The 22045-nt window shown below is 52.3% G+C and overlaps 1 protein-coding gene across 2 annotated transcripts in view; it reads left to right on the top strand.

Moving 5' to 3' along the window:
* Nucleotides 1–22045, top strand: part of FDFT1 (farnesyl-diphosphate farnesyltransferase 1) — a 44883-nt gene that overhangs the window by 9274 nt on the left and 13564 nt on the right. Inside the window, exons 2-7 of one of the 2 annotated variants that reach the window (XM_075341245.1) lie at nt 954–1051; nt 3970–4153; nt 5715–5843; nt 6834–7025; nt 7110–7286; nt 9600–9752. In XM_075341245.1, the coding sequence (XP_075197360.1) occupies nt 954–1051; nt 3970–4153; nt 5715–5843; nt 6834–7025; nt 7110–7286; nt 9600–9752 (933 nt within the window). Of the gene's footprint in view, nt 1–579; nt 1052–3969; nt 4154–5714; nt 5844–6833; nt 7026–7109; nt 7287–9599; nt 9753–22045 lie in introns of those variants that run through there. The other variant, XM_075341244.1, reaches the window with a different exon arrangement.

The raw sequence follows: 22045 nt of genomic DNA, 5'->3' as shown, positions 1-22045 counted from the left end.
CACCACAAGACTGCAGTGCTAACCACTGAGTCACCATGCCGCCCTTCCAATGCAGGAGTCAGTGGCACCAACAATCCTTTTAAGAGGGACTCTCCAGAAGTATCCAGACCCTGTTCAGATTTAGGCTTTGTTCACACATAACTTTTTTTTCTTTTCCTGCATGTTAAAAAAAGCTGCTTACAAAAAGTAGACTTTTCCATTTTTTTTTTTTTGGTGCACATTATATGTCATTTGTCTACAGAACGCGTTTAATAAAGTTAGTTTTATTCACACACAAAAAAAACCCCACCCTGTTGCATCTTTGCACTTTTTTCATTGCTTTCTATGGTAAAAGAACACAGCAAAAAACGCAGAAAGAACCGACAGGCTGCAAAAAAGGGCGTGCAAGAGATTTCTAAACCGTTAGCATTGCAGAAATAAACGCCCCGTGTGAATAGTGCAATGTGCACGGCCGCTGTGGAGCCACGTGTCCTCCGGGCGGGGCGGGGGCTTGGAGCAGAGGCTTGTTTACTTTTTTGGGGGGAGGTGTGTGAGGGGTTAATGTGTTGCTGCCCCGCCCTGTGCGGGGTGTGTGCTGCGCACTTGTGGGGGCCCTGCTGCTGCTGCAGCCGCCGCCGGACACCAGGGCACATGGGCGGTGCGCGTCCCCTCCGGAGCTGTCACCCCCCAGGCTCTGCCCTTGGGCGCCGCCGCCGGTGATCGCTCGCAGCCGGGGAGCGCGTTTCCTGCACGGCTGGCACATGGCCAGTGTCAACTGCAAAGTGGCCGCGTCCCTGTTCAAGAGGACGCTGATCCTGGGCCCCGGGCAGAAGCCGGGCGGGCAGCGCTCCCTCCTGACAGTGGGCCGGCTGCACGAGCGGGGGCTGCGGGAGGGCCGCACCGTGCACCGCCTCACCCCGCACCCCGCGGCCGTGTGCTGCAAGCTTCACTGTGTGTCTGTGTCCCCCCGGCAGGAGGCCATGAGCGACAGCCTGCGGACCTGCTACACCTACCTGAACCAGACCAGCAGGAGCTTCGCCGCCGTCATCCAGGCCCTGGACGGGGAGCTCCGGTGAGTGCCCTCCCTTCTGCACTCCTGTAATCCGGCACCACACTCTGGATTATCGGACAGCCCAACAGTCTGAAGGGGAAGTCCCTACTCTGGACTATTGGACTGTCCTATAAACCCTTTCACCTATAAATTTCAGTTCCCAAAATTCCTTTAATCCAGCATATAATACCAGATTTCTGGATTATTGGATGGTTAAAATGACCCCATAATGAGGCAGCCGAATAGTTCACTTATAATGTGCTGTAAAGTTCTCCAATCCAACCTTGGTGCTGGATTATCAGATGTTTTGGATTATCAGACATGCTGGATTACCAGGTGCTCCAGTAAACAGCTGTCATTGGGTTTCTACTGTGAAGCCACCTTTTAGAATACTGTAATCCGGACCCATCAGATGCTCCGGACTATTGGACACTCCTATAAACAAGATTTGTACACTGTTCTAGATTATCAGATGCCGGATTATAGGAAGTTTATCGTCATGTTATGATGTTACTGATTGTGATTGGAGGTGATGGAAGCGATCAGCCAGTGAGAGACTACAACCCACAGTGAGCAATGCTGGGAGCTATAGTGCTGGAAGAGCCAGAGAGCTGCACATTGGTGACCCCTCCCCCAATAACAGAGCACAGGGCTGCCCCTCCCCTCTGTCATCTGTCAGATCGGCTTAACTCCGTCATGTCTGGTAGGTTTGGTTTTTTTTCTTTATTTACTTTTTTAGATTTTTTTTTTACAGCTTTCATTGTGCTGTAAAATTAATCTGGCAAAATGATTCCCCAGCTCCGGGAATTTTTTTTAATTTTTTTTTGGGGAGGGAGAAAAGGTGTTTTTTTTTTTGTTTGTTTTTTATTTGTATTTTTTTTTTCAACTTGTGACGTTTTTTCAGATCTGTAATGTTCTTTGTTCCATTGATAGAAAATACCGTTATTGATACCATCTTGTGCACATTAGCTATTTTTTTATTTGTACTTTTTTTTTTTTTTCTGTGGTAGGTAATTGAGAAACCAACCTAATTCTGATGTGGTTTTTGTCTTTTTTTTTTTTTTTTTCTACTTTGATTTTTGATTTTGATAGACTGGATTTTTGACACTTGTTAAGAAAAGTTTACTTTTATACATGAAAGAAGGGGGTATCTGTTAAAAAAAAAATATAAATTATATTATATATATATATATATATATATATATATATATATATATATATATATATATATATATATATATATATATATATATATATATATATATATATATAATTTTTTTTTTTTTTTTTTTTTTTTTAAAAATTAAAGTTTTAAAAACTTTATCTTTTTTTTATTTTACTTCGTTCATACCTTTTTGGTTTCCAGGCTTCAACTTAATCCTGCCCTCTTCCTGCGCCCACTCCCTACTCCTCTAGTCCAGACTATGGTGTCCATGTCCGTCGCACGTTGGGAAGGGCTTTGCTGACATCAGGAGATGCCCTCTAAGCCTCCGAGGAGCTGATGCTGTGGAAAATGTGAATTTTCCAGGGTCTTGCAAAGAACAAGGGCTGAGCCCAATGTGGCATTTCCACTTGGAATCCTCTGGATTCTGCCTCTGCGGAGCTGATGTTTCTTAAAGGGAACCTGTCACCAGATTTTTCACTATTAAACTAAAAGTGTCCCCTTCTGCAGCTCCTGGGCTGCGATCTATGAAGGTGCACCTTGGCCCTGACTCCCCTTCCACACCCCAAAAATAACTTTATAAAACATGACTATTACGTATGCTGATGACCTGTGTGGGTCAGATGAGCGGGCTCATCCTCCTGCTGTTCTCTGTCCTCCTTTCTTGATTGACGTGGTGATGCCACCGTCATCCTCCTCGTTGCTTTTTCAAATCTCGTGCCTGTGCAGTTCTGTCGGCTCCCGCAGGTGTAGTTTGCTCTTCCATATCGCGGGCAGAGCAGAAAGCAGTGGCCCTCGCTAGCGCCGGTGAGCTCAATGCGCAGCAGCGAGATTATGGTCAGATATCAGGATGACGCAGCGAAGCCATACACAGCGCCAACCATAATCTCGCGCCTGCGCATTTAGCTCACCAGCGCGCACGAGGGCAGCTGTTTTCTGCGAACTGCGCCTGCGTGAGCCGACAGAACTGCACAGGCGCGAGATTTGAAAAAGCGACGAGGAGGATGACTGAGGCGTCATCACATCAAGGAAGGAGGACGGCAATCAGCGGCAGGAGGGGGATAAAGGAGCAGAAAATGAGCCCGCCCATCTGAGCCACACAGGTCATTAACATACGTGGGGGTCATGTTTTCTAAAGTTATTTTTGGGGTCTGGAAGGGGAGTCCTAGAACGCAGCCCAGGAGCTGCAGAAGGGGACAATTTTTTAGTTTAATAGTGAAAAATCTGGTGACCGGTTCCCTTTACAGAGAATCTGTCACCAGGTTTTTGCCACCTAACCTGTGAGCAGCAGAATACAAAGACCCGGATTCCAGTGATGTGTCACTGGACTGCTTAATTTCGATAAAAATCACTGATTAATCAGCAGGAGATTATCATTACAGGACTACTTGGCGTGCTGCAGGTAGTCCAGAATATTCATGAGCTCTGTATAACTGCAGAGGAGTCGGCAAACAGCTAAGTAAGTGACTCATTGCTGGAGTCAGGGTCTCTGCCCCTACATTATGCTACTCTGGGATGAAGGAGTGAAAACCTGGTGACGGAGACCCTTTAAAGTCTGAATCCAGGAGTGATGTGAACCTTGTGCCCCCTAAACATAGAGAGGCCACAAGGGGCGCCACCTCTGTATCTACGCCCCTGAGTGTTAGACATAGACAGTGGACCCATGCCTCTGTTAATTCACATTAATAAAGCAATGGGTACACGCTGATCTGATCGCAATGGCAGCCGGTGAGACGGCACTGACCACGGAGATCTGACTACTCCTTCCCTCTCGTAGACACGCCGTGTGCATCTTCTACCTGGTGCTGCGGGCGCTGGACACCGTGGAGGACGACATGACCATCAGTCTGGAGACCAAGGTGCCCATGCTGCACAACTTCCACACCTACCTGTACCAGGCGGACTGGAGGTTCACCGAGAGCAAAGAGAAGGACCGCCAGGTGCTGGAGGACTTCCCCACGGTAAGCAGGACTAACGCTGCAGAATACCGGCACCCTGTAGCGCAAGTCACCAAAAAGGGACAGAAAACGTAAAAATAAAACATCCCTGGAAAAAAAGGCAGCTAAGAGGAGACCATAAGTGCAAAATACTGATGAGACCACCACTCACAGCCCACCACACAATTCATGGAGGAGCTGATTGCTAGTATTACACATGCACACAGATGAGGCTTGTATAGAGCGCCGGTCACAAGAGGAAGAGGAAAATACATAAGGTTGTACTTTTGCCTAAAAGACACAAACTCGCAAATCACCGAAAAGGACATAAAAAAAACACAAAGCAGTTTTTGGTGCAATACAATGACAACCTAATACTGTACCTGTATAATGGTGCTATACACTGACCACGTAATACTGTACCTGTATAATGGTGCTATACACTGACCACGTAATACTGTACCTGTATAGTGGTGCTATACAATGACTACCTAATACTGTACCTGTATAATGGTGCTATACACTGACCACGTAATACTGTACCTGTATAATGGTGCTATACACTGACCACGTAATACTGTACCTGTATAGTGGTGCTATACACTGACCACGTAATACTGTACCTGTATAATGGTGCTATACACTGACCACTTAATACTGTACCTGTATAGTGGTGCTATACACTGACCACGTAATACTGTACCTGTATAGTGGTGCTATACACTGACCACGTAATACTGTACCTGTATAGTGGTGCTATACACTGACCACGTAATACTGTACCTGTATAGTGGTGCTATACACTGACCACGTAATACTGTACCTGTATAGTGGTGCTATACACTGACCACGTAATACCGTACCTGTATAGTGGTGCTATACACTGACCACGTAATACCGTACCTGTATAGTGGTGCTATACACTGACCACGTAATACCGTACCTGTATAGTGGTGCTATACACTGACCACGTAATACTGTACCTGTATAGTGGTGCTATACACTGACCACGTAATACTGTACCTGTATAGTGGTGCTATACACTGACCACGTAATACCGTACCTGTATAGTGGTGCTATACACTGACCACGTAATACCGTACCTGTATAGTGGTGCTATGCACTGACCACGTAATACCGTACCTGTATAGTGGTGCTATGCACTGACCACGTAATACCGTACCTGTATAGTGGTGCTGTGCACTGACCACGTAATACCGTACCTGTATAGTGGTGCTGTGCACTGACCACGTAATACCGTACCTGTATAGTGGTGCTGTGCACTGACCACGTAATACCGTACCTGTATAGTGGTGCTGTGCACTGACCACATAATATCATAGTAACATATCTAATGGTTCTGCATACAGCTATACATTATCTTTATACAGTGGTTACCACCATACCCAGCTTCTATAATGGTCCCATACAGTGCAGACATATCGCTATACACTTCCAGTCACTGCTTAATTAAAACCACCATTGATATCGGTGACAAATAATGTGCTGCCATACCCGCACTTTATGTATCGCACACTATCCTGCCGCCTATAGATTGTGATCTCCCCATATTCCTCTGCGGCAGATTTCCCTGGAGTTCCGGAGCCTGGCGGTGGTCTACCAGGAGGTCATCGCCGACATCTGCCACAAGATGGGGCTGGGCATGGCAGAGTTCTTGGAGAAGCAGGTGGAGTCTCTCCTGGAGTGGGATAAGGTAGGGGATTGATCTTTCAGCCCTTTATTGCCAGGTGCAGCTGTTTTGTATATACATCTCCTCTGCAGACTGGTCTGTCTCCATGGTAACAGACTACAAACAAACACTGTGTAGTCTGACCATGCACTCCTGATGTGTGAAGACGCAGGGCCAGATGCAGGGTCACGTGCCGCCCTGGTGTCTCTATCCTGCACACAATATCTCACCCCTGTCAAGGGAGGAATTTGGGTGTAGACTTCTAATAGAGTCTTCGTTTGGGATATTCAGAGACGGTGCCGTATTAGCTGTATACCAGTGGCGATATATCATAGTATCAGATAATGAATACATAAGACATGTTCTCCTTGAGCCAGCATCACCAACTGACCCGTGTATTAGATAGATCCAATTATACAATATGCATGAATAACCTTGAGGCTAAACAGGGAGTTTTCCACTCTTTGATTTCTTACAGCACATTGTTTTTCTTGTACATTCTTTCTGTGTGAAGCTACTGATAAGACTTTTACTCATCATTAAGAGACTTTCATCGGTTGTACATCTGTTCTCATTCTTGGTAACCCCTTCATGACTATACAACTTTAAATTATATTATGGGTCTATGCGATGGCTACATAGACAGATAATTATGCAACTACATCTACATTTTGATTATTTATATACAGATATTCTTATTACGTTTGAACAAACATACTACAGCTCAGACGACCTCCACACCCCTTTTTGGTTTTAGACGCACCATTACTACTTCTCCCAACCACTACCAATCCTGTGTCTGCTGTGCTACCCCTCCCCCAAAACACTGCCCTGCGGAGTTGGTGGCATACCTATAGTCAGAGTGCCAATCATTGAGCCTTGAAGCACATAAGGACCTCCCAGAGCCCAGGCCTGTCCATACAATAAGCCCACCAGCCCTGAGGTTTCTGCGGGGGTCCCGTACACGTACATGCCCAGTGTCCTGAGTAATAACCCCACTGCTTTGATCCTCAGTACTGTCACTACGTGGCCGGCTTGGTGGGCATCGGTCTGTCCCGGCTGTTCTCCGCCTCAGAACTGGAAGACGCCATCGTCGGGGAGGACAGGAGACTCTCCAACTCCATGGGGCTGTTCCTGCAGAAGACCAACATTATCCGAGACTACCTGGAGGACCAGCTGGAGGGCAGAGAGTTTTGGCCCAGAGAGGTGGGTGTAGACTGATGCCCCATCTCCTGGGGTGGCACCCCCACTGTGGTGATTCCTCGCTGAACCGCCTGCTTCTGTCCTCAGGTGTGGAGCAAATACGGGAAAAAACTGTCAGAGCTGGCCAAATCCGAGAACATTGTGCCGGCGGTGCAGTGCCTGAATGAGCTGGTGACCAATGCCCTGCAGCACGTGCCCGACGTCCTGCTCTACCTGTCCCGGCTGAGGAACCAGAGCGTGTTCAACTTCTGCGCCGTCCCTCAGGTGAGTGCCATGTACACAAGAGGGCGAAACCGGAAAACTGCACCACAGATGGGGAGGCAGAATCGTGAAAAACACGATGTAGATGGGAGGGCGAAACCTGCAACACGGATCTCAGAGCGTAAAACCCACTGGTGGGGGATGCAAGGCATGAAACTACAGCAATCAGAGCTGGCTGTGATCACCGCTGATTGTGCAACAAATCCTCTGAGCTCCATAAACTCGCTCCTCTATAGGAGGAACCTGACCTGTAAAAAATAAGTCCTATTCATTCGCTCTCGCTTTCTCGCTCGCTCTCGCTTTCTCGCTCGCTCTCGCTTTCTCGCTCGCTCTCGCTTTCTCGCTCGCTCTCGCTTTCTCGCGCGCTCTCGCTTTCTCGCGCGCTCTCGCTTTCTCGCGCTCGCTCTCGCTTTCTCGCGCTCGCTCTCGCTTTCTCGCTCGCTCTCGCTTTCTCGCTCGCTCTCGCTTTCTCGCTCGCTCTCGCTTTCTCGCTCGCTCTCGCTTTCTCGCTCGCTCTCGCTTTCTCGCTCGCTCTCGCTTTCTCGCTCGCTCTCGCTTTCTCGCTCTCGCTTTCTCGCTCTCGCTTTCTCGCTCTCGCTTTCTCGCTCTCGCTTTCTCGCTCTCGCTTTCTCGCTCTCGCTTTCTCGCTCTCGCTTTCTCGCTCTCGCTTTCTCGCTCTCGCTTTCTCGCTCTCGCTTTCTCGCTCTCGCTTTCTCGCTCTCGCTTTCTCGCTCTCGCTTTCTCGCTCTCGCTTTCTCGCTCTCGCTTTCTCGCTCTCGCTTTCTCGCTCGCTCTCGCTTTCTCGCTCTCGCTTTCTCGCTCGCTCTCGCTTTCTCGCTCTCGCTTTCTCGCTCGCTCTCTCTCTCGCTCTCTCTCTCGCTCTCTCTCTCGCTTTCTCTCTCTCGCTCTCTCTCTCGCTTTCTCTCTCGCTCTCTCTCTCGCTTTCTCTCTCTCGCTCTCTCTCTCGCTTTCTCTCTCTCGCTCTCTCTCTCGCTCTCTCTCTCGCTTTCTCTCTCGCTCTCTCTCTCGCTTTCTCTCTCGCTCTCTCTCTCGCTTTCTCTCTCTCGCTCTCTCTCTCGCTTTCTCTCTCTCGCTCTCTCTCTCGCTTTCTCTCTCTCGCTCTCTCTCTCGCTTTCTCTCTCTCGCTCTCTCTCTCGCTTTCTCTCTCTCGCTCTCTCTCTCGCTTTCTCTCTCTCGCTCTCTCTCTCGCTTTCTCTCTCTCGCTCTCTCTCTCGCTTTCTCTCTCTCGCTCTCTCTCTCGCTTTCTCTCTCTCGCTCTCTCTCTCGCTTTCTCTCTCTCGCTCTCTCTCTCTCGCGCGCGCTCTCGCTTTCTCTCTCTCGCGCGCGCTCTCGCTTTCTCTCTCTCGCTCTCTCTCTCGCTTTCTCTCTCTCGCGCGCGCTCTCGCTTTCTCTCTCTCGCGCGCGCTCTCGCTTTCTCTCTCTCGCGCGCGCTCTCGCTTTCTCTCTCTCGCGCGCGCTCTCGCTTTCTCTCTCTCGCGCGCGCTCTCGCTTTCTCTCTCTCGCGCGCGCTCTCGCTTTCTCTCTCTCGCGCGCGCTCTCGCTTTCTCTCTCTCGCGCGCGCTCTCGCTTTCTCTCTCTCGCGCGCGCTCTCGCTTTCTCTCTCTCGCGCGCGCTCTCGCTTTCTCTCTCTCGCGCGCGCTCTCGCTTTCTCTCTCTCGCGCGCGCTCTCGCTTTCTCTCTCTCGCGCGCGCTCTCGCTTTCTCTCTCTCGCGCGCGCTCTCGCTTTCTCTCTCTCGCGCGCGCTCTCGCTTTCTCTCTCTCGCGCGCGCTCTCGCTTTCTCTCTCTCGCTTTCTCTCTCTCGCGCGCGCGCTCTCGCTTTCTCTCTCTCGCGCGCGCGCTCTTGCTTTCTCTCTCTCGCGCGCGCGCTCTCGCTTTCTCTCTCTCGCGCGCGCGCTCTCGCTTTCTCTCCCTCATGAATATTTTGCAGCTCTTTAGACATCATCACTGTCCCCATTGGGGCTCACAATCTACATTCCTTATCAGGCTTCGGAGTGTGGGAGGAAACCCACAAAAACAAAGGGAGAACATACAAACTACTTGCAGATGTTTGCTTTACGACCTGCTGCAAATCCCTCACCCTGTCGGGAACTCCTGCAGGACCGTCCTTTGGTCAGATGATTCTCCCTGTAAATCTGACACTTGTATAATTTGCACTTAACCTAATTTTCCTGTCTTTTTACCTGTCTGATATCAGTTTGCACCGTTTCCTCATCTGACGCCTGTAACAATTTTTTGGGCCGAAGTCTATAAGTTTTCGATGCCTCCGTACTAATGAATCGTCCTTGTGTCCTCAGGTGATGGCGATCGCCACCCTGGCCGCCTGTTACAACAACCAGCAAGTGTTCAAGGGAGTGGTGAAGATCCGCAAGGGCCAGGCGGTGACCCTGATGATGGACGCCACCAACATACAGGCGGTCCGAGCCATCATGTACCAATACGTCAACGAGGTGAGTGGGGTCTTCACTGTACAGATTCTCCACACGAGATGAACATTAGGCTGTCAATCATTCTTAAAGAGCAGGCTTTCATTAAAGGGACGGTCAGGTGCTCAGTTTTGCATTGGGAGCTGTGCTGGAGGTCGCTCCCCTGTGAGTGCCTGAGCCTTTTAACCCTTGCAGTATGACCGTGAATTGGGGTTACAAGGTTTGATTTAAGGCTCGGACATTGACTTAGGAGTAGTTTCCTCCTCTAGTGGGCACTAGCAAGATGTACAGTGTTTCTCAGAAAATAAGGCAGGGTCTTATTTGTTTGCTCCAAAAGATGGGATAGGACTTATTTTCAAAGGAAAATGAGGGGTGTGTCTTATAATCCGACTGTAGCTTAGCGGGGAGCGGTGGAGAGGGTGTCACAGGAGGCAGGAGCGATGCTGCGGGCTGTGCTGGGGCTGCGGGCTGTGCTGGGGCTGCGGGCTGTGCTGGGGCTGCGGGCTGTGCTGGGGCTGCGGGCTGTGCTGGGGCTGCGGGCTGTGCTGGGGCTGCGGGCTGTGCTGCAGGTCCCATCATGAAAATGTCGGCGGTGCGGACTTTAACTAATAGCGCCCGGAGTTAACGTGTGTGCAGGTTGAGCTCTCAGCTCATGCTCTCATCTGCGCACGCGTTACCTCCCACCCATTGATCTCCCAGCAGCGGATTTAAGGAAAATGGCGCCCAGAGGTGGTGCGTGCGCAGCTGAGTTCTCGGCTTGTCATTGAGCTGAGACTTCATTCTGTGCACACACTGACTCTGGGCGCCATTTCTTTGAAGCCTGCACCGCCAACCGTTTCTGGATGTTGCCTGCCTCACAGTGCTCGCAGTGCGCATCCGGGACACCCGCCGCATCACCCTGCTCAGCCTGTGACCCCGCTCCACCATCGCCCTTGCCTCCTGTGACCCAAACCCCCCCCCCCCCCTCCACCATCACCCCTGTCTCCTGTGACCCCCCCCCCCCCCCCGCTCCACCATCGCCCCTGTCTCCTGTGACCCCCGCTCCACCATCGCCCTTGCCTCCTGTGACTCCACAATCGCCCTTGCCTCCTGTGACCCCCCCCCCCCCGCTCCACCATCGCCCCTGCCTCCTGTGACCCCCGCTCCACCATCGCCCCTGCCTCCTTTGACCCCCGCTCCACCATCGCCCCTGCCTCCTGTGACCCCCGCTCCACCATCGCCCCTGCCTCCTGTGACCCCCGCTCCACCATCGCCCCTGCCTCCTGTGACCCCCGCTCCACCATCGCCCCTGCCTCCTGTGACCCCCGCTCCACCATCACCCTTGCCTCCTGTGACCCTGCTCCACTGCGGGCCCCCCCCTCCCGGTAAGACACCGCCAGATTATAAGATGGAGCACATTTTTAAAATTTTTATCTATTTTATTTTTTTCCCCCTCTAAATTTGGGGTGCGTCTTATAAACCAAAAAATACTGAATATTGTATTCTGGAACATATACATAACTCTCCACACTGTAGGTAGATATCCATGTAACATATATCTTAACCTCAGAATACAAGCTCCGCACGGCCGGGACTGTGTAAGTGGGGCCCAACTTTTGGAGTATTAGAGCGGATATTTCAATACTCCTGAAATCCTGTAAAATGCTGCTGGGGCTTAACTAGTTTTATTTTCGGGGGAAAAACGCTGTAGATTTCCATCTGTCTTAAGCCTGCTTTACACGTTGCAATTAGTTGTACAATCGCATTTGCGATGTGACACGCCCAGGTTGCATACGGGATCTTATGAGATTGCACGTTGGTCGTTCATTTGCTGTCACACCAGCGTTAGTAGTCTATGTTAAATTGATCAATTTCTTTGTCGCTCCATTGGGAGACCCAGACCATTGGGTGTATAGGCTATGCCTCCGGAGGCCGCACAAAGTATTACACTAAAAGTGTAAAGCCCCTCCCCTTCTGCCTATACACCCCCCGTGCTCCCACGGGCTCCTCAGTTTTTTTGCTTTGTGCGAAGGAGGCAGACATGCACGCACAGCTCCACAGATTGGTCAGCAGCAGCTGCTGACTATGTCGGATGGAAGAAAAGTGGGCCCATATAGGGCCCCCAGCATGCTCCCTTCTCACCCCACTCTTGTCGGCGGTGTTGTTAAGGTTGAGGTATCCATTGCGGGTACGGAGGCTGGAGCCCACATGCTGTTTTCCTTCCCCATCCCCCTCAGGGCTCTGGGTGAAGTGGGATCCTATCGGTCTCCAGGCACAGGAGACCGTGCTCCATCCACAGCTCCTGAGGACACTGCTGGATAGGAGCCGGGTACCGTTCAGGGACATGGCCCTGCTACTTGGAGGTACTCTGTATCCCTGTGGGGACCGCGCACAGCAACACTACAGCTTTGCTGGGTGTGCTAGTGCACCGGGGACCGCGGCGCTGACCGGGTTAAAATGTGCCATTACACACTCAGCGTTGCTGAGTGTGTTTTATGTATAGGGACTGCCGCGCTGACCGCCGCTGCCGCGGAAACACTGCGGCGCGGCTGGGACTTGTAGTGCGCCGGGGACTTCCGCGCTGGCCGCGCATATACGGCGGCCGCGCTTATTACTCGAGTCCCCGGCTTTTTGCGGCCTAGTTTCCTTTTCCTCCCGCCCTCAGCCCTGACAGGCAGGGGAAGGGCGGGAAGCTGCACAGAACGAGCAGCACTGAGGGCTTGAGCATGCTTTGCATACTCCACCCCTCTCACTGTGCACAGTGCGGCTCCAGTTCCCGCACTTTCTCGGCCACGCCCATGACTCCCTCCTCTCCTCAGGACGCCGGCAGCCATTCCTGTCAGCTCCTCGGACGCAGCAGAGGGGGACAAAGTCTGGGAGACCCAGGCAGGGACTTGGGTGGCCTCACAACCTCTTGAAGCGGGTGGTAAGCAGCACCTGTGGTGCTAGCCCCATTGTGCAGTAGTGTAACTATACTGTATATGTTTATGGTATATACTTTACACTGTATGGTGCACAGTTGATTTCTGGCTATATACCCTATTGTGTTGCTCAGGGAAGATAATAGCATGGCGCCCACGAAAGGCAGGGTTGCCAAAACACAGGCTTATTATGCTGCCTGCGCCGCATGTACGACCCCGCTACCGGCAGGTTCCACTGACCCTCATTGTCTGCACTGTTCGGCCCCTGTGGCACCTGCTCAGCCAGAGCCTCTGCTAGGGGGGGCCCAGGGGGAGCCACCTGCTGACAATGTCCAGGTGACGGGGACAGAGTTTGCAAAACTCTCTGAGACTATGGCTAAGATACTAGAAGCCTTGCAGTACAGGCCGGTATCTCAGCACAGGGACTCTGTTGAATCTTTGCTCCCTGGCCCCCCTCAGTTGGACCAACAATGTCCTCCAGGGGTATCTCATAGATCCCAGGCTGAGGGTTCTGACACAGACCCCAGCCCCAGACCGATTAAGCGAGCTCGCTTAGATTTTCCCTCGACATCATCATATTGTTCAGGGTCTCAGCGAGGGGAATCTCGAGTTGATGAAGCGGAGGTAGCTGATCAGGATTCTGATCCTGAGGACGCTCTCAATCTAAATACTCCGGACGGGGACGCCATAGTGAACGATCTTATTGCATCCATCAATCAAATGCTGGATATTTCTCCCTCAGTCCCTCCAGCAGAGGAGTCGGCTTCTCAGCAGGAGAAATTCCGGTTCAGGTTCCCCAAGAGTACACCGAGTATGTTTCTGGACCACTCTGACTTCAGAGAGGCAGTCCAGAATCACCATGCTTGTCCAGATAAGCGTTTTTCTAAGCGCCTTAAGGATACACGTTATCCCTTTCCACCTGACGTGGTTAAAGGTTGGACTCAGTGTCCCAAAGTGGATCCTCCAATCTCCAGACTGGCGGCTAGATCCATACTTGCAGTGGAAGATGGGGCTTCACTCAAGGATGCCACTGACAGGCAGATGGAGCTCTGGTTGAAATCCATCTATGAAGCGATCGGCGCTTCTTTTGCCCCAGCATTCGCAGCCGTATGGGCGCTACAAGCTATCTCAGCAGGTCAAGCGCAAATTGAAGCAGCCACATGCACGTCCGCGCCACAAGTGGCGTCCATTACCACTCAGACCTCGGCATTTGCGTCTTACGCTATTAATGCTGTCCTGGACTCTGCGAGCCGTACGGCGGTGGCAGCCGCCAATTCGGTGGTACTCCGCAGGGCCTTGTGGCTACGGGAATGGAAGGCAGATTCTGCTTCCAAAAAGCGCTTAACCAGTTTGCCAATTTCTGGCGACAGATTGTTTGGCGAGCGTTTGGATGAAATCATCAAACCATCCAAGGGAAAGGATACATCCTTACCCCAGCCCAAACCAAACATACCCCAACAGAGGAGAGGGCAGTCGAGGTTTCGGTCCTTTCGGGGCGCGGGCAGGTCCCAATTCTCCTCGTCCAAAAAGCCTCAGAAAGAGCAAAGGATCTCTGATGCATGGCGGTCTAAGTCACGTCCTAAAAAGGCCACCGGAGGGGCAGCTAACAAAGCGGCTTCCTCATGACTTTCGACCTCCTCATCCCGCATCCTCGGTCGGTGGCAGGCTCTCCCGCTTTTGCGACACCTGGCTGCCACGAATAAAAGACCGCTGGGTGAGAGACATTCTGTCTCACGGTTACAAGATAGAGTTCACCTCTCGTCCCCCGACTCGATTCTTCAGGTCATCCACGCCTCCCGAGCGAGCAGAGGCTCTTCTGCAGGCGCTGCGCACTCTGAAGGCAGAAGGAGTGGTGATCCCTGTTCCTCTTCAGCAACAGGGCCACGGTTTTTACTCCAACTTGTTTGTGGTCCCAAAGAAGGACGGGTCTTTCCGCCCTGTCCTGGACCTGAAACTGCTCAACAAACACGTAAAAACCAGGCGGTTCCGGATGGAATCCCTCCGCTCCGTCATCGCCTCAATGTCCCAAGGAGATTTCCTTGCATCGATCGATATCAAAGATGCTTATCTCCACGTACCGATTGCTCCGGAGAACCAGCGCTTCCTGCGCTTCGCCATAGGAAACGAACACCTGCAGTTCGTGGCACTGCCGTTCGGTCTGGCAACAGCCCCACGGGTTTTTACCAAGGTTATGGCTACTGTAGTAGCGGTCCTACACTCTCAGGGTCACTCGGTGATCCCGTACTTGGACGATCTGCTGATCAAGGCACCCTCTCAAGAGGCATGCCAACGCAGCCTCGAAGCTACCCTGGAGACTCTCCAGAGTTTCGGGTGGATCATCAATTTTCCGAAGTCAAATCTGACACCGGCCCAATCGCTGACATATCTTGGCATGGAGTTTCATACCCTCTCAGCGATAGTGAAGCTTCTGCTGATCAAGCAGCAGTCACTACAGAAAGGGATACAATCTCTCCTTCAAGGCCAGTCACACCCCTTGAGACGCCTCATGCACTTCCTGGGGAAGATGGTGGCAGCAATGGAGGCAGTCCCTTTCGCGCAGTTTCACCTGCGTCCTCTTCAATGGGACATCCTACGCAAATGGGACAGGAAGCCGACGTCCCTCGACAGGACTGTCTCCCTCTCTCAAGCGACCAAAGCTTCCCTTCGGTGGTGGCTTCTTCCCACTTCATTATCAAAGGGGAAATCCTTCCTGCCCCCATCCTGGGAGGTGGTCACGACGGACGCGAGTCTGTCAGGGTGGGGAGCGGTTTTTCTCCACCACAGGGCTCAGGGTACGTGGACCCAACAAGAGTCATCGCTTCAGATCAATGTTCTGGAAATACGGGCAGTGTACCTTGCCCTGAAAGCGTTCCAGCAGTGGCTGGAAGGCAAGCAGATCCGAATTCAGTCGGACAATTCCACAGCGGTGGCATACATCAACCACCAAGGCGGCACACGCAGTCGGCAAGCCTTCCAGGAAGTCCGGCGGATTTTGCTGTGGGTGGAAGCAACGGCCTCCACCATCTCTGCAGTTCACATCCCAGGCGTGAAAAACTGGGAAGCAGATTATCTCAGTCGCCAGGGCATGGACGCAGGGGAATGGTCCCTTCACCCGGACGTGTTTCAGGAGATCTGTTGCCGCTGGGGCATGCCGGACGTCGACCTCATGGCGTCCCGGCACAACAACAAGGTACCGATGTTCATGGCACGGTCTCAAGATCCCAGAGCTCTGGCGGCAGACGCCTTAGTTCAGGATTGGTCGCAGTTTCAGCTCCCTTATGTGTTTCCTCCGCTGGCACTGTTGCCCAGAGTGTTACGCAAGATCAGGGCCGACTGCCGCCGCGTCATCCTCGTCGCTCCAGACTGGCCGAGGAGGTCGTGGTACCCGGATCTGTGGCATCTCACGGTCGGCCAACCGTGGGCACTACCAGACCGACCAGACTTGCTATCCCAAGGGCCGTTTTTCCATCTGAATTCTGCGGCCCTCAACCTGACTGTGTGGCCATTGAGTCCTGGATCCTAGCGTCTTCAGGGTTATCTCAAGACGTCATTGCCACTATGAGACAGGCTAGGAAACCAACGTCCGCCAAGATCTACCACAGGACGTGGAAAATTTTCCTGTCGTGGTGCTCTGCTCAGGGTTTTTCTCCCTGGCCTTTTGCCTTGCCCACTTTTCTGTCCTTCCTTCAATCTGGACTGGGAAAGGGTTTGTCGCTCGGCTCCCTTAAGGGACAAGTCTCAGCGCTCTCTGTGTTTTTCCAGAAGCGCCTTGCCAGGCTTCCACAGGTACGCACGTTCCTGCAGGGGGTTTGTCACATCGTTCCTCCTTACAAGCGGCCTTTAGAACCCTGGGATCTGAACAGGGTGTTGAGGGTTCTCCAGAAACCTCCATTCGAGCCAATGAGAGATATTTCTCTCTCACGCCTTTCACAGAAAGTGGTTTTCCTAGTTGCAGTCACTTCTCTTCGGAGAGTGTCTGAGCTAGCAGCGCTGTCATGCAAAGCCCCTTTCCTGGTGTTTCACCAGGACAAGGTGGTTCTACGTACGGTTCCGGAATTCCTCCCTAAGGTGGTATCCCCCTTTCATCTCAATCAGGATATCTCCTTACCTTGTTTTTGTCCTCATCCAGTTCACCAATGTGAAAAGGATTTGCACTTGTTAGATCTGGTGAGAGCACTCAGACTCTACATTTCTCGTACGGCGCCCTTGCGCCGCTTGGATGCACTCTTTGTCCTTGTCGCTGGCCAGCGTAAAGGGTCACAGGCTTCCAAATCAACCCTGGCTCGGTGGATCAAGGAACCAATTCTCGAAGCTTACCGTTCTGCTGGGCTTCCGGTTTCCTCAGGGCTGAAGGCCCATTCTACCAGAGCCGTGGGTGCGTCCTGGGCTTTGAGGCACCAGGCTACGGCTCAGCAGGTGTGTCAGGCGGCTACCTGGTCGAGCCTGCACACTTTCACGAAACCCTATCAGGTGCATACCTAGGCTTCGGCGGATGCCAGCCTAGGTAGACGAGTCCTTCAGGCGGCGGTTGCCCACCTGTAGGAAGGGGCCGTTTTACGGCTCTATTACGAGGTATTATTTTACCCACCCAGGGACTGCTTTTGGACGTCCCAATGGTCTGGGTCTCCCAGTGGAGCGACAAAGAAGAAGGGAATTTTGTTTACTTACCGTAAATTCCTTTTCTTCTAGCTCCAATTGGGAGACCCAGCACCCGCCCCTGTTTTTTTGTGTACACATGTTGTTCATGTTGAATGGTTTCAGTTCTCCGATATTCCTTCGGATTGAATTTACTTAAAACCAGTTTATAATTTTTTTCCTCCTTCTTGCTTTTGCACCAAAACTGAGGAGCCCGTGGGAGCACGGGGGGTGTATAGGCAGAAGGGGAGGGGCTTTACACTTTTAGTGTAATACTTTGTGCGGCCTCCGGAGGCATAGCCTATACACCCAATGGTCTGGGTCTCCCAATTGGAGCTAGAAGAAAAGGAATTTACGGTAAGTAAACAAAATTCCCTTCTTTGTGTGCGATCCTTTAGATCATGTGTTCTGTGACGTATGCATTGGGCACCTTTTTTTTTTTTTTTTTATTTATTGACTTGACAAGCGTGTGTATGTGTAGGGATGCGTTTTTACTATGTCATCTGCCATTCAGCTCTGCTACATGGCCGCTGACAGCAGACACAGACAGCAATGTAGCAGAGCTGAATGGCAGATGACAGCAGACACAGACAGAGCCGCACTGTCAGAATGAACTCGGGTGAACTTCACCCGACTTCATTGTCATGCTGCGGCTCTGTCTGTGTCGCGCCCTGATTAGCGGTCACCAGTGAAGGACTCACCGGTGACCGCTAAACTCCTGAGTAACTGAATTGAGCAGCCCTCTCTCATACTCACCGATCCCCGGTGCTGCACGGCGTTCACACTGCTCCGGCGGCTTTTACTATTTTGAAAAAGCCGGCCGCCCATTAAACAATCTCGTATTCCCTGCTTTCCCCGCCCACCGGCGCCTATGATTGGTTAGTGAGACACGCCCCCACGCTGAGTGACAGGTGCCTCACTGCACCCAATCACAGCAGCCGGTGGGCGTGTCTATACTGTGTAGTGAAATAAATAATTAAATAATTAAAAAAAACTGCGTGCGGTCCCCCCCAATTTCTTTATCGTTCCTATGGGAGACCCAGACCATGGGTGTATAGCTACTGCCCCCGGAGGACACACAAAGTTACTACACTCAAAACGTGTAGCTCCTCCCTCCTAGCATATACACCCCCTGCTAGCCAGTCCTAGCCAGTTTCATGCTTTGTGTCAGGAGGATCACACACACACATGCATCCTTTTTTGATTTTTCATTTTTTCTAAAGATTTGGAAGAAAAGCGGGTCCACTGGACTCCCGGCATGTCCCTTCTCACCCTCCTGGCGGCGGTGCTGTTAAGGTTGACTTCAGGGCAGGAGCCCTTCATGCCGCGCTCCTTCACCATCCCTTAGGGGCTCTGGCTTGAAGTTAGAGCCAACACGGTTCTCACTGCCTTGCAGGAGACCGGCCTCCATCCGCAGGCCTTTTGCAGGACCCTGCTGGACGGAGCACTGAACCCCCACCCCACCCAGGGACTGGGCCCTGCGTCTCAAAGCTAAGTATAGAGACGTTATTCAGAGGGTCCTTCTGCAATGTGGGGCACTTTTATTGGGGGGAACAGTGATTTACTTTGATAATGTTGCTTTTTACGGTGTTTCCGGCCGGTTCCACGGTTTTTACTGAGATCCGCGCCGATGATGCCTGATTGTCGGCCGCATGCATAACTCTAGGCCCCGGCTTCAGCCGCGGCCTAGTTTCGTTTCGTTCCCCTGTATGTCAGTCATGCAGGGGGACACTGCAGCGTCGCCCGCCGGCCGCTCTGCACAGGGGAGGACACTCCTTTTTGAGGAGATGATTCCCTCCCCTGTACATCTCCTTAGCCCTCCGATTCCCGCTCCTGGGTTAACCCCCGCCCTCCCCCTCACTCTGGCGCCATTTTCTCAGCGTCCTTAGTACACTGGTCGGCGCTGGCTGCTCTGCAGTGCAGAGGGAGTGAATATCTGGCTGGGGGTCCAGGCTTGGAATCCGGGGGGCACTCATATAGCGGCCTGATAAGTCACAACCTCTGGTTGTGCACTTTTATACACTCTCAGGGCATACTGAAGGAGTTAATTCTTTATTATAGAACCTCCTCCTCAGCAGCATGTCTCACTCTAGGAGCAAAGCTCCAAGGCTGTAAACTACATGTTCTGCATGTAAGCTGATATTGCCTGAACCGGCACAGACCCACACTGTAATGGTTCTTATGTGGTGGTACCTCAGCCTGGAGTCTCCCCAGGCTGAACCCCTGTCTTGGGTATTCTAGACATTCTAGACAGAGCCCCCACCTCTGCAGCATGTCTCACAGAGCAAGGCTGCAGGCTGTTTTTATTGTCCACTGCAGGTAGTCTCGTACGGCTGTACCGAGCTCATAACCACTGTGGCCCCTCAGCTTGGAGGCTCATGCATGGTCCCTCCAGCTGCTCCGGGTTCGGTGGCTGACCCCTGGGGGAATCTATTTCCAGGGGTCGGCTGTCCCGGCATCTGCTGAGCATGCAGCCCCCTTCTCAGGGCGTTTTCTGCTTCAGCTCGCTCAGCAAAGCTCACAAGGGACTCTCCTTCTGGGCTCAGACCCCGTCCTCCTGACAGGGAGACGCAGGGTCCCCTGTCCTCTCCGTCCCGCAGCTCCGATTACGAGCTGACTCACTGGACGAGGAGGATGTCTCTACCAGGGGCTCGGACGCTACCTTATGTACATTGATCCGTCCGTAGGTGACGCAGATGCGAATGATTGGATTGCGTCCATTATACTTGTACTGGACATCCATCCGCCTGTGAGTATTCCCCGCTGGCAGAAAGGCATCAGTATACCTTTAACAGGACGAGGAGTGTGTTCCTTAACCACTCCAGTTTTCAGCCCGCTGCGTCCAAGCCCACAGCCTGTCCTGCAGACCCCACAGCGGGGTTCTGCTGCCTGTCTCCCCCTCCCATCAGAGGTGGTCAAGGAGTGTACTCATTCGCCAAGGGTGGCCACTCCGGTGTCTAGACTTTCAGCCCGGATAGTTGTATCAGTGGCTGACGGCACCTCTGTAAGGATCCACGGTACATTAATTTTGTACTGGACCTCAATCCGCCAGAATTACCTTATCTAAGTGAACACAACGTGTGTTCCTTAACCACTCCAGTTTTCAGACCCCTGTGACCAGCCCAGGGTCCGCTCTGACAGTCGCTTCCCATGAAGCGTGATTCTGAGGACTGTGTTTCCCATGTCCACCAATGGTGGTCAAGAAGTGGGCTCATTCACCTCAGGTGGCTCAGCCCGGACCGTTATGTCAGTGGCTGATGGCTCCTCACTTAAGGATTTTGCGGTCCGCCCGGTTGTCCTTTTGGCCAAGTCGGTATGGGGGCGGCAGGAGCTTCGTTCTCCTCAGCTTTACAGCAGGCGGGTTTTTTTGTACCTTCTCTGCTCTTCTGGAGGAGATGCGTTCCCTCACAGGGACTCTATGCCCAAAACGGTTGCCTGAACTTCAGTCTTTTCATCCTCTGCCAGGTCTGCCATGCTGGACTCCGCACGGCGGTGGTCTTGGCTACTTTTCACTATCCGCAGGCCCCTGTGGCTTCGGAGGGACCAGTTTCCTTTCCTCGGAACCAACTGGATGAAATTAAGGAAGCTCTTGGCGGGGAGTGTTCTTCCTTGCCACAAACCTAAACCAGGGAACCTGTCCAGGGCAGGAATCAGTTGAGGTTTCGGTGGTTTCCGTTCCTCCATCTGATAGTCCTCTAGCTCGGCCTAGGTTCATAGAACCAAATGGCTCGTAGCTGCGTCTTCAGAAGACCGCAGGAGATGCTGCCACTGAGTCAGCTTCCTCCGAGCTATCTAGCCACGCCAACAACCTCCTTGGTCGGGGGCAAGCTCTCTCCACTTGGCGACGTAGGGTTCTAACACGTCTCCGTTCAGTGGGGGCGGGATTATATCTCCCATGGCTACAGGATGGAATTCTGTCCACCCGCCAAACAGATTTTTTCTGTCAACTCCTCCCGGCTCCAAGGCCGCCGCCTTCTCACAGGCCGTGGCATTTCTTGCAGGCCAATGGAGTAATTGTACCGGTTCCCGACTGGGAACGGTTCTGAGATTTTTGCTTAAATCTATTACTAGTCCCCGAAGAGGGCGGTGCCTTCCGACCTGGATCTTTAGCTTTTCAAGCATAGTCAGGTGTGGCGTTTTTCACATGGAGTCTCGGTTTTGTTCCGTGTGTTTTTCACCGGATCAATCAAGAACCCAAGGAGATTCCCTAGCAGCCATCGGCATCAGAGATGCCTATCTGCAGGAGTCAATCGCAGTTTCACACCAGCGTTGACTACGTTTTGACAATCGGAGTAGTCCAATTCGTGGCTCTTCCCTTGGGGTTAGCCACGGCCCCTCGAGTATTCTCATTGGGGCAGCTGTGATTAAGGTCCTGCACCCCTAGGGATTTGCAGTGATCTTTTGCCCTGGACGGCCTTCTTGAGACTCTGTCGGCACTTGTGAAGCTGCTCTTAGTCGATCAGTAGTCCCTCCGCTGGCGGTCGACGTCGTTCTATCAGACACCATATACAGGTGCTGGTCAGACGGTGGCGTCAATGGAAGCGATTCCTTGCCCAGTTCCTCCTGCGTCCTCTGAGACTGGATGTTTTCCGCTGTACAAGCGAACTCCCTCCTCCCACGGGGTGGTGGCTTCGCCACTGACCAGGGGCTCGTTTCAGTGGTGGCTTCGGCCACTCTGTCTCAAGGGCGCTCCTTCCTGGCCCCGTCCCGGGTGATCCTCACCAGGATGCTAGCCTATCCGCCTTGGGAGCAGTATATCTCCACCGTGGAGCGCAGGGCGCT

Source organism: Anomaloglossus baeobatrachus, chromosome 3, assembly GCF_048569485.1.
Source record: "Anomaloglossus baeobatrachus isolate aAnoBae1 chromosome 3, aAnoBae1.hap1, whole genome shotgun sequence".
NCBI lineage: Eukaryota > Metazoa > Chordata > Amphibia > Anura > Aromobatidae > Anomaloglossus > Anomaloglossus baeobatrachus.
Note: the sequence above shows the minus strand (reverse complement) of the source record. Positions and strands in the feature narration are given on the sequence as shown.